Source organism: Bos grunniens, chromosome 9 (genome assembly GCF_055505025.1).
Source record: "Bos grunniens cultivar Pamir isolate PY7600 chromosome 9, Bosgru_T2T1.0, whole genome shotgun sequence".
NCBI lineage: Eukaryota > Metazoa > Chordata > Mammalia > Artiodactyla > Bovidae > Bos > Bos grunniens.
The window spans coordinates 61,898,387-61,911,245 of NC_141173.1; the positions used below are offsets into that span (position 1 = coordinate 61,898,387).

At 44.6% G+C, this 12,859-nt stretch overlaps 1 protein-coding gene across 2 annotated transcripts in view; it reads left to right on the plus strand.

Moving 5' to 3' along the window:
- GABRR1 (gamma-aminobutyric acid type A receptor subunit rho1) overlaps positions 1–10,908 on the plus strand; it is a 33,088-nt gene extending 22,180 nt beyond the window's left edge. The window contains exons 5-9 of one of the 2 annotated variants that reach the window (XM_086317773.1): positions 1,269–1,351; positions 3,925–4,065; positions 6,391–6,543; positions 8,404–8,600; positions 10,615–10,908. In XM_086317773.1, coding sequence (XP_086173899.1) covers positions 1,269–1,351; positions 3,925–4,065; positions 6,391–6,543; positions 8,404–8,600; positions 10,615–10,908 — 868 coding nt within the window. Of the gene's footprint in view, positions 1–1,268; positions 1,352–3,172; positions 3,295–3,924; positions 4,066–6,390; positions 6,544–8,403; positions 8,601–10,614 lie in introns of those variants that run through there. The other variant, XR_015133140.1, reaches the window with a different exon arrangement.
- The last annotated feature ends 1,951 nt before the right edge of the window (positions 10,909–12,859 follow it).

Genomic DNA, 12,859 nt, shown 5'->3' on the forward strand with positions numbered 1-12,859 from the left:
CCACCCATTAGGTGTCCAAGTCAGAGGCTGGCCTGACCACCCCCCAAAAAATACATCCTGTGTATCAGTATTCCCAGGGGAGATAACATGATCCAGCTGCTAACAATACAAGATCCCTCCCTACAACACTCAAGTGGAATGAGGAAAATAAGGCAAATATCTGGATAACTGAGTTTCAAAAAAGCTCTTTTCCTTGAAATTTCCATTTAAAAGTGATTTTTTCTTTTTGGCCATGAATTATCCAGATAATTTTCATAACTTATACATAGCCAATTTTCTGTGGCTGAAGGAAACATAGTATGTTCAAAGCTAATGACTGTTAATCATACCCTGCCATGGAATTCCACACCGGGTGGGAGATCTTCTACGACTAACAATCTGTCTTTGCTTATTCTTTGACGCAAAAGCCAATTTTCCTGTGTAAACTCCGAAGCAAAATCATTAGATGCTAGCAAGTGCTTGCATGTTGATGCATAAGATCTTCCAGTGTTTTTCCATTTTTATGATCTCTATGGAATTATCCACTAAGAACACCTGTGCCCACTAGTAGACGTTATTATCAATATAGAAATATCAACATTGTAGAAAAAAAATAGAATGCCTAATTTGGCAACTGGCATAAATACTTCATGAATATTATCGTAAAAACATTGTACACAAATAGTGAATGTCAGTAAAATCAAGAAAAGAAGAATTTGAATGAATCTGAAACAGGAGAGCAATATACTCTTACGATTTCTTTTAAGAAGCCATAGGAGTTGTGGTTTCACATTATTTTATTTTTTTTTTATTTTTAATTTCAGAAGTGGTTCTTTAAAAAAAACATTTATTGAATTTGTTACATTACTGCTTCTGTTTTATGTTTTGGTTTTCTGGCCACAAGGCATGTGGGATCTTCGCTCCCTGACCAGAGATTGAACCTGCACCCCCTCCCCTGGAAGGCGAAATCTTAATCATTGGACCACAAAAGAAGTCCCCACATTGTTTTATCGATGGAGACCATTGCTCTAAAATGCTTGCATGCGATGGGGGTTAGTGGAGTCATTGTTGGCCCCATGGTGAGCCTGGGGTTAAACATAAACACCCAAGAGTTCTCCATTGTGGAAATCACACATAAGCTACTTGGTTCTCTAGGTCCTGGCACACTGCTTATGAACTACAAGATTCTTCTATATTGGGAGGAAGCAGAGGCCTTTTCTTTTTGTTTTATCATTTTGCGCTTATATTTTGCAGCCTCTGTACATTGGATTTTATCTGTTTGTTTCTAGGGTTACAGTGACCGCCATGTGCAACATGGACTTCAGCCGGTTTCCCCTGGACACACAAACGTGCTCGCTTGAAATTGAGAGCTGTGAGTAAGCCTATGCTCAGACAGCCCCCGCAGACCTTAAGTTACCCTAGAGCCTCTGACTCTCAGGAGTAGGAGCAGAATATCTTGTTTCTCTTTTTTTTTTTACATGAAATTTAATCTCTTAATAAATTTTAATTAATTTATTTATTTTTAATTGAAGGATAATTGCTTTACAATATCGTGTTGGTTTATGCCATATATCAACATGAATTAGCCATAGGTATATGTGTGTTCCCTCCCTCTTGAACCTTCCTCCCACCTCCCACCCCATCCCACCACCCCTCTAGATCATCACAGGTGACTATGATTTTGAGATGACTTTTCAGATAGAAGCAATGTCTCAGGTAAGTTTGAAAATCAGGAACAAATTTGGCACTGAAAACCTTTTATTCCCATAATTGACCCTTTTAATACTCATGGCAGTGGTTATAAACTCGGTCCTGTGGAAACTGAAGGTTTCCCAGTTCCCCAGGGCAAGTGCCTGGGTAAGGGGAGCTGAGGGCTCAGCAAACGTGGGTCTCCTTCCAAGCCCCCAGCATGGCATTCATCACACAGTCCACCAGAGAGCTCCTGTGGATCTCTTTTATTGCTCTTCTGAGTAAGGTTTCCATTGAAGAATTTCCTGGTGAAAACAAGTTGGGCAGCAACTGCGCCAGGGCACAGCCACTGTGAGTGCAGGTGGTGGCTGAGACACTCAGGTATAACCTAGGGGCCTTGGGAAACTTACGCACATGCAGAAACCCTGGAAAATTAAATAGCCATAGGAGGACCAAGGCTGCGGCCGTGTCCAGGACTGCCATCCCTAGCTCTCTATGCACCTGCCCCGTGCTCCAATCTCTGCCAAAATGTTTCCTCTGACTGTCACAGTCTGGTCCACCCCCCACCATGACTCCTTCTACACTTGTCTCAAACCAGCACACACCCACTGACACGTCCCAGCCCATGTCAGAGTCTCAGTGAGGACTTTCGTTGACCTGGGGCATCTTGGTAAGCCTGCCAGGGCCGTGGTGGTGGATCAGGAGTCTCCTGGCTCCAATCACCCAGGGCTGAGGAGCGCAGGGACATGGACTCCACACATAGGAGGGACAGCTCTGTGGGCCGCTCAGTGTGGGGTCAGGGAGAATAAATCCCAGGACCAAGGGAGTGACTGCCTCGTGCACCGTAGCTTTCGGCCTGCTCTGTCCTTTAATCCTCCCAAGCTCCCTGTGAGAAGGTTACTGTTATCTCCTTTATGGAGCTTAACAGCGAGGGACTAATCGTTGGCTCCAGAATTTTGCTTTCCCTATGATACCCAGGCAGTGGTACCTGTCAGGCTTTCACCAGAGAAGCAGAAACATAGGACGGGGGTCCCCAGCCTTCAGGATCTAACGCCTAATGATCTGAGGTGGAGCTGATGGAACAATAATCGAAATAAAGTGCACAATAAATGAAATGTGCTTTAAACTATGCCCCCTACCCTGGTCCAGGGAGAAAACCGTCTTCCACAAAACTGGCCCCTGGTGCCAAAAATGTTGGGGACTGCTGCCATAGGACATACACAGGGAGCGGGCTAGTGCAGAGGACGGGCTTATGTGACTGTGACCTGGTGGGCAGGAGCCCACCCTGCTGTCCACATGTGGAATTTTATCTTCCTCCAGGAAACCTCAGGTCCGCTCTTAAGGCCTTTCAACTGATGGGATCAGACCCACCCAGGTTATCCTGGGTCATCTTTATTTCAAGTGAGCTAGGTGTAGATAACACAGCAACAAGCATCTCCCCAGCAGCACCCAGATTAGTGCCAGATTGAATCACTGGGTACTTACTATAGCCTGGCCAAGTCGACACGTTAAGGTTAAAGGTAGAATAAAAGAGGAATAAAACAGACCCTCAGGGAGCCCCAGAAAGAACTGTTGACACAGGAGCAGCCCCTTCAGGTTTTACTCCTAGTTCTGCTCAAACAGCAGGTAGGTCTGCTGGGTTGGGGTAAGCAGTGTGCTCACCTACAATAAGTGGGGTGGGAAAGTATGGGACCGGAGGGAGGGATCCTCAGGGAAATCCCCTTGATTCTACCCTGCGCAGAGCAATGAGAGGCCTGCACAGAAAGACCTTGTTTGGCTGCAAATCTCCTTGTGGGTCTTTTCTTGCTAGAATTCAGCCCCTATTACCTGAGAGTGTGTAAAGGTATTTGCCATCAATGATGCATCATCACCCTTTGAAAGAAGAAAGGGCTAGATTACCTGTGGTTAAGAAAGTTGAACTATATGCAATGTTGCCACTATTTAACCTGCAAAAAAAAAAAAAAAAAATTTTTTTTAAGAGCAAATTGTAGTTTCTGGTCTACAAAAATAGCAATTTCATCTGCTTTTAGGCTGACTTGAAGGGTGAACACTGTTGCAGTCAGGATGAGTATTTAGGCCTGAGAGCTTTGCCCTGATGATTCTGGAAGACTGAGGAGAATTAGATTTGTCTTTTTGGATTTTGTTTTGCTTTGTTGGACTGCAGTTTGTTTATTCAGCTGATCTTGTTACAACTCCCACAGAGCCTCACAGACAGGCTCATCTTTCCTGGCGTCTGATGCCATCTTGTCTTTTCAGATGCCTACACGGAAGATGACCTCATGCTCTACTGGAAGAAAGGCAATGACTCCTTAAAGACAGATGAGCGGATCTCCCTCTCCCAGTTCCTCATCCAGGAATTCCACACCACCACGAAGCTGGCCTTCTACAGCAGCACAGGTGAAGGCGAGGGGGCTACTTGGATCTCAGGAGGCGTGTGGATTGGTTATCAAGTGAGCAGAGCCTGTGCCTCTAGGATTTGAAACCAAAGATGAGATTTCCAGATTGGGTCTAGAGGGTGGTGAGCACGGGGTGAGGGAGGTTTTTTGATACCACCACAGCATCAGAAGTGATAATCTAGAAAATCTTAATAAAAACTACAACATAAGCCCTCTGTGTAGGTCTATTTGAGACAATTGCATTGACAGTTTAACAGCAGAAATTTCACCCTGATATGACTCCCAGAGACCCCTGTCCAATAGGCAAAAATAGTCCAATTTCAGGTTTATTATTTTCCGTTCATGTTCTCTTGACTTTAGCACCTTTGAGTGCTTCTCTCTTAACCAATCCCCTGCTGCCATACTGTTTGCACAGCTCCTCTCATGACCCTCTTGTGAGCCACAGTGCAGGAACTACACACCCCACGGGCAGTGTCGTTGTTGTTTTTTGAACCAAGTCTGGGCAAGCTTGCCACCGCTGCCCCCCGCCTCCACCACCACATTGCCTGTGGACAGGCGCTGTGGCCTTCCTCCTGGCAGCTGAGGTTACAGCTGAGCTTCACTCTCTCCAACCCTTGCAACTAATTGCCTTTCAAGATGACTTTGCTCTTATCTTTCCGCAATTTCTGTTGCCAAAACACTGCATGGTTGACTACACTCTTTGATCTGTAACAGAAGGCATTGTTCATTTCCAACATATGGTGATATCACGTCTCTTATTTTTTGCATACCTCACCCACCAGTCTTGGTCCTTCAGGGAACCCTCATTCCTTTGACTCTTAGCATTTTGACATTCCCTCTTGTCTGAGTGTGCTTAGGCTGCTATAAAAAACTACCATAATTCTGTGTGTGTGTGTGTGTGTGTGTGCTCAGTTGTGTCTGAGTCTTTGCAACCCCATAAACTTGTAGCCTACCAGGCTCCTCTGTCCATGGGATCAAGAATACTAGAGTGGATCACCATTTCCTCCTCCAGGGGATAATGCAGGTAGCCAATGCAGGTAGCGAACCGGCGTCTTCTGCATCTCCTACATTGGCAGGCAGATTCTTTACCACTGAGCCACCAGGAAGCCACAGACTGGGTGGCTTCTAAACAACAGGAACTTGTTTTGCACAGTTCTGGAGGCTGGGAAGTCAAGATCAAGGAAACTCACCCTACTTACAACCCCCACAGAGCCTCACAGACAGGCTCGTCTTTCCTGGAGTCTAAAATATTCAGTGTCTGATGAAAGCCTGCTTCCTAGGACTCACTGTGTCCTCACATGAAAGAAGGTGCAAGAGAACTTTCTGAGGCCTATTGTGTAAGGGCACCAATCCCACTCACAATGAAATCACCTTCCAAAGGCCCCACCTGCAAATACCATCACTTAGAGGATTAGGTTTCAACCCATGAATTTGAGAAGGACATATTCAATCTCTAGCACCTCCACAATCACTTTCTGGAGCTGTTATAAATATAACTGTTGCACTAAAATTGTCCTGGGATGCCAGTTTTCCAGTTAATGCTGCCAAGTCCCCATTTTATTTTCAGTTCTTGTCATGTCAAGTTTATCCTGCCTTTTCCTCTCCTTCTACCATTCTCTGTTCCCTTCAATTCCTCCATACAAGTTTTCCTTGTAAAGAGCACCAGGGTGAAGCTAAAGCATAGCCTAAATGCACTGTTGTAGTGAGCAAGGTATTTTTACTTTAAACATATTTTTCCCCCATAAAGAAATCCAGAGGGAGTTGTTAAATCCACACATCTCAAGCTTTAACATATGTAGGAATCATGTGGAAAGGAGTGTTAAAAGAAGTTTCTTTTTATTTTTTTTGACCACAGTGCGGGGCTTGTGGGATCTTATTTCCCTGACCAGGGGTTGAACCTGGGCCACCACAGTGAAAGCACCAAGTTCTAACCACTGGACAATCAGGAAATTCCCAAAAGGAAGTTATGATTCAGTAGATCTAGGGCGGGGTCTGAGAATCTGCGCTTCTAACAAGCACCCAAGTGATGGTGATGCTGCTGGGCCATGTGCCATATTTGAGTAACAAAAGTCTTACATGGCCTTCCTGAGGGGTTCCCTTTGTGTATAGGATGGGGGCCAAAGATTCCTTGAAATGTACTAACCCGTATGATGTGGGTTATCATATAATTATTCTGTTCCATGGTTTTTCTGTCTTCCATTTTATAAAGGTAGGGTAAGTTTACAGGCAAGCGTCTAAGGCATTTATGATTCTCTGAATCAAATCAGTCCTATGGGGAAGCTGAGTGGCTATGGTGTGTATTCTTTCTTCTTCCTGTGTCCCGAAGGCTGGTACAACCGTCTGTACATCAACTTCACGTTGCGTCGCCACATCTTCTTCTTCTTGCTCCAAACCTACTTTCCCGCCACCCTGATGGTCATGCTGTCCTGGGTGTCCTTCTGGATCGACCGCAGAGCCGTGCCCGCCAGAGTCCCTTTAGGTAAGCAACATCTCAAGTGCACGTTCCAGACATCTGAAAATACAAAGAATTCCTTCCAGATTAAAAACCCTTCTTTCCAAATGGGTCCTGAATCCCGGTGGGCATTATAACTCAGAAAAACATCAAGTTATTCATTCACAGGTATAATGCCACTATTAAGAATCTGTGCAGCAAAGCTGTTTATAGGTCCTCCTGGGAGTCCACACAAACAGTTCATCTTTAATCTTATTAGAGCTGAGTCCTGGAGTGGGTTGTCCTGGTCTGCGGTGCTTTCTCTGCTCACCTGGATAAGAAAGTCACATTCTGTAACAGGGCTTTTCAAAAGGTGGCCCAAGGGATCTTTGTGATAGATTCTGTGGGGGAAATTGTTTAAAATGAAGAATCCTGGGGTCTATCTACATGTATAGGATCAGAATCTCTGAGAGAGTTCCAGGAATTTGCATTTTGAACAAGCTCCCCCAGTAAACCTTTTTTTTTTTTTTCCCTTTGATGTGGATCATTTTTAAAGTCTTTATTTAGTTTGTTATAACACTGCTTCTGTTTTATGTTTTGGTTTTTTTGGCTGAGAGGCATGTGGGATCCTAGTTCCTTGACCAGAACTCGAACCTACACCTCTGCATTGGAAGGTGAAGTCTCAACCGCTGGACTTCCAGAGAAGTCCCTCCCCTAGTAATTCTTATACATACTCAAGTCTGAGAATCCCTACTGTACTATCAATGGCTGTTTGCCATCCACTCTCTTCCCTGATTTAAATATTGCACCCATTCCACACGCACCACCATGGCTCAGAGGTCCTGGGGCTTCAAGGGAGAGAATGACTCACCAGGTTTTAGTGAAACTGGATTGGTGCTGGCTCTTAAGATGACCCCAATCCGCTGTGATTTGGTGTTTGCCAAGCAAATGTTCTGAGCTTAATTTGAAATCTCAGGGACATTCCCACTGACAGATGCCCTGGCCTTTAACGGTTGTTCTGTAGCTTGAACAGTTACTGTGCTGAATAAATAAATATTCTAGTTTCAGAATCTGTCTCCCATAAATGAGGTTAACATCATTCTTGGTAAAATTGACAGGGTCCTTAAGTCAACATTGCAGTGTGGGCAGCCAGGTCCAGGACCCAGCAGGCCCTGGCAGCTGACAACACAGGCCAAGGACTACAGGATTCTACCCCAGCAACAAGGACACATAGATTAAAATGCAACTTGTGTACTTTCCCCCCTCTTTTGGAGAAGGAGTTCCAAGAAACATACATACCTGCTCGTATATACAGTCTTCTTCTTATTTTGTTTATAAATATTTATTTTATGAATAAAGTTAATTAATTTATTTTTTGACTATTTTGCAAGGCTTGTGAAATCTCAATTTCCCCACCAGGGATTGAATCCTAACCACTAGACTACCAGGGAACTCCTCTGCAATCTTTGTTTTAAGCAACTGAATGTAAAGAATTGTCTTACTGCTAACCTGTCAGGGGCTCTCTGCAGAAAAACAAAGTGATAAAGGTGCCAGGATGAAGACACAAGGAGGGGGAACTCCCTGGCAGTCCGGCACTTAAGACGCCATACTTTGACTGCACTAAGACTCCATGCTTTCACTGCAGGGCGCTCAGGTTCAATCCCTAGTCTGGGAACTAAGATATGACACTGAGCAGAGCAAAAAAAAAAAAAAGATTCAGGGATACAGCTGGGAGCAGAGGAATAGGAGAAACTTTATAAAAGCTAAAACTGGAAACTTGAGCAGCTGGAGGGCCAGGGAGGGAGACGTTCTAGGCCAGAGGAGCAGCTGGGAGAAAGAAGAGGCACGGAGACATCCAGTGGGTTTGGTGGAAGACAAACCCCTGCTCCTTTCTCTCTGTGTCTGCAGGGATCACCACGGTGCTGACCATGTCCACCATCATCACGGGCGTGAACGCCTCCATGCCCCGCGTGTCCTACATCAAGGCCGTGGACATTTACCTCTGGGTCAGCTTCGTGTTCGTGTTCCTCTCGGTGTTGGAATACGCGGCCGTCAACTACCTGACCACCGTGCAGGAGCGGAAGGAGCGGAAGCCACAGGAGAAGGTGACTTTACCATGAGCAGGAGTGTCTGCAAGGGTAGGATCTGGTCTAGCAATGGACCTTGGGCAGGTCCGACTTCCTCTGTAAAATAGGGTAATGGCACTCCCTCCTCCACTATTTCACCAGTTAGCTGTGAAGAGCAAACAAGAGAATAAGTTAAATGGTGTGAAATTTACTCTGAGCTACCTCTTTTACTCATTCAAACATTTATTTAGCACCTACCATAAACTAGCTTCGGAGAAGGCAATGGCAACCCACTCCAGTACTCTTGACTGGAAACTCCCATGGACGGAGGATCCTGGAAGGCTGCAGTCCATGGGGTCCCGTAAAGTCAGACACGACTGAGTGACTTCACTTTCACTTTTCACTTTCATGCGTTGGAGAAGGAGGCGGCAACCCACTCCAGTGTTCTTACCTGGAGAATCCCAGGGACCGAGGAGCCTGGTAGGCTGCTGTCTATGGGGTCGCACAGAGTGGGACATGACTGAAGCGACTTAGCAGCAGCAGCAGCAGCATAAACTAGCTTCCTGGAAATGGCAACCAACTCTAGTATTCTTGCCTGGAAAATTCCATGGACAGAGGAGCCTAGTGGGCTGCTGTCCATGGGATCTCAAAGAGTCAGGCAGGACTGAACAACTGAGCACCCACACATAGACCAGGATCTGCTAAGTCAAGTTAACTAAGGCCAGGTTGCTTCAATCTTGGTGGTGTTCCTAGTTCAGTGATAAAAGTAAATGGCAATTCAACATGGTGGGACAAATGATTTAGAGGAATCATAAAAGAAGCTTCCAGAAATGTCTCTTTCCAAGACAATCTTTTTAATAGTTGCATAATAAAGAATGTCTTGGATGTAGTATAACATGATTTTTTCCCCTATTGATGGGCAGTGTTTTTTTTCCATTTTTTGCCATTATAATAAATGCTGCAATAAACATTATATATATGTATTATACATAGATAGATGGATAGATATGTCTGTCTCTTGAAAGCTTATATATATCTATAAGCTTCCAAGGAAGCACATCCTCCATTCTAGGAAAATTTCCTTCATATGTGAGCTCATACAACTCCCATCACTTCCCAGATCACCTTCCCTCCCACCTGGTTTCCCCTTCATTCTCCTGTCTGCAGTTCAATGATTATCTCCTCCAGAAAACTCAGGTTCTGTAGAGGAAACTATCCCCACAATGCCACACCTTTCAAATTCCCATCCCATCTCTCTCTCTTTCTCTCTCTCCCCCTCTCATACACACACACACATACACACATAATAACTGCAAACATTTCTGCTACTGCTGCTGCTAAGTCATGTCAGTCGTGTCCGACTTGCGCGACCCCATAGACGGCAGCCCACCAGGCTCCACCATCCCTGGGACTCTCCAGGCAAGAATACCGGAGTGGGTTGCCGCTTCCTTCTCCAATGCATGAAAGGGAAAAATGAAAGTGAAGTCGCTCAGTCGTGTCCGACTCTCTGCGACCCCCGTGGACTGTAGCCTACCAGGCTCCTCCATCCATGGGATTTCCCAGGCAAGAGTACTGGAGTGGGGTGACATTCAGGGGTCACATCAGAGAACATGGCAATGATCTGATCGTGACCCTTCTTGTGGGCCTCCGATATGACTTGGTGTTTCCTAACAGTTGATGGGTTATCTGCTCTTTCATTGATAAAATGTTTACAGTGCCACCATCATTATTTCCACAACCCCTTAAAAGAAAAACTTCCCTGTAGCTCAAATGATAAAGAATCTGCTTGCAGTGCAGGAGAGTAGGGTTTGATCCCTGGGTCAGAAAGATCCTCTGGAGAAGGGAATGGCAATCCACTCCAGTATTCTTATCTGCAGAATCCCATGGACAGAGGGGCCTGGTGGGCTACAGTCCAGGGGGGGTCACAAAGAGTGGGACACGACTGAGCAACTAACACACACACCTTGAAAGAAAGTAGGAAAAGGCGATCCCCTCCTCTGTGCAATTTTGTTGGCTGAGCTCGAATTCCAGCGTGCGTTTGCTGTGTCCACAGCTTCCCTGCACTTGCGGGTTGCCTCAGCCACGCGCGGTCCTCCTGGACGGCAGCTACAGTGACGGGGAGGTGAATGACCTGGGCAACTATACCCCTGAGAACGGAGACAAGCCCGACAGGATGATGGTGCAGCTGACGCTGGCCTCGGAGAGGAGCTCCCCGCAGAGGAAAAGCCAGAGGAGCAGCTATGTGAGCATGAGGATTGACACCCACGCCATCGATAAATACTCAAGGATCATTTTTCCAGCTGCATACATCTTATTCAATTTAATATACTGGTCGATTTTCTCATAAATGCCTGTAATTCTATACATTTCACATTCTTCTGTATGTACTACAGAAATAATTGAATGATGAGACATACTTTAAGGTTATGATGAAAAGAAAGTTCCCAGTACCCACCCTTTTCCAGCTTTCCAAAACTACACTGACAAGGCACTTACTGGTTTAATTTACACGTATTAACCGCTTATTGTATACACAGCATTATATTTGGTACTGCAGGTATAGAGATACCCATAGCAACTGATGATAGTTGTTACTGGGATCTCTTAGAAAAGCACACTGCTTTTCTAAGAGAAAAGGCACACTGGGATGGGGTAGGCACATGTAGTTCAACCTCTTTTAGACTGTAGATACTTATTCATACGAACCATATCCTTTATGTGAGCGTCACTCTAGTCTCTGGACCAGGTGGATCTGGGAAGCACCTGGAGTTCTTTCGTTGCTGTTGTTTAGTCATTAAGTCGTGTCCGACTCTTTGCGATCCTATGGACCGTGTAGCCCAGCAGGCTCCTCTGTCCACGGGATTTACCAGGCAAAAATACTGGAAAGAGTTGCTGTTTCCGTCTCCAGGGGATCTTCCTGACCCAGGTATCAAACCCACATCTCCTGTATTGGCAGGCGGATTCTTTACTGCTGAGCCACTCATTTACATGCACCTAAATCCCCACTTTGACCAAAACTTATGCTTCAGTCTGTAGCCTCTTACCTATTTTATATGCATTTCTTTGTGTTGGTTTCATTACAAGGCAATAATAATATTCCTACTTTATTTACATCTTGTGGTTCCTAAGGATTCACCTCTTCACAACAAAAGCTCTTTAGAGTGGTACAGTGGTTTCTGATTTTGGTAGGTATTTCCCTGGTAGGGAAACTTTGAAGAAGAAACTATTTGCAGGCATTTTGTCAGTTTTGTCATAGAGGTAACTAGCCTAGAAAATCTGTGTGTCAGTATTCCCTGTTTGGAGAAGGCAATGGCACCCCACTCCAGTACTCTTGCCTGGAAAATCCCATGGACGGGGGAGACTGGTGGGCTGCTGTCTCTGGGATCGCACAGAGTTGGACACGATTGAAGTGACTTAGCAGCAGCAGCAGCAGCATTCCCTGTTTAATAATCACTGCTTCATGAATCTCCACCTTGCAGCCTGTCCAAATTCAAAGTGAAGTTAGTAATGTGATATCTTCACTGATGAGCCTGGGATTAGACTGACTTTTTCTGCATAACCATGACAAGGAAATGCATCATTTGGGACTACCTATAACTTGTTAGGATGAGAAATACGTGGTTACTGAATGTAGAAGAGAATGCCAAAATGAAAAAGAAATGGTTACACATCACTGGACATCTCCATTTATACTCAGTGAATACCAGCATCTTCTGTGAACCAGAAAATAATGGCCACTGATATCAGGGCAGGGGATAAAGGAGAGGGTTCTAATTTGGTGTATTATTTAAACAACATATAGCTATTCATACTATATAGCCACAGGATCAACTCCCATCAAATTTATGCATAAAGCATTTGTTTGAAATTCAAATAAACTCTATACCTTGTCATTTTCACTCCAAAGCTAATTTGATCCCTATATCACGTTATTTCTTCATGAGGGCTATACTTTGGTCTTTAAAAAAAAAAAAACAACCAAAATTTCAGAAAGTCTAATTACAGGGCAATCTCCCATTTTCTTGAAATAAAAAAAAGTTTTTTTTTTTTTTAATAGCAACTAGTAGAAAAATGTAAAGCAATATAGATGAAATAGTTAAATGTAAACTTTTAATACTAAAAATATTTTTAGAACATTACCTTTTTCATGCTTATTTTAGGAAACAATTCCAATCAAATTTCACAAACATCTTCGCCACTTGCTTTTTCCTCGGAGCAGGACCACTTTGAACCATCTGGGCGGGTTTCCAGGACACATAATGTGCACTTCCATCCACAGCGTTTGGGGAGCTTTGCCA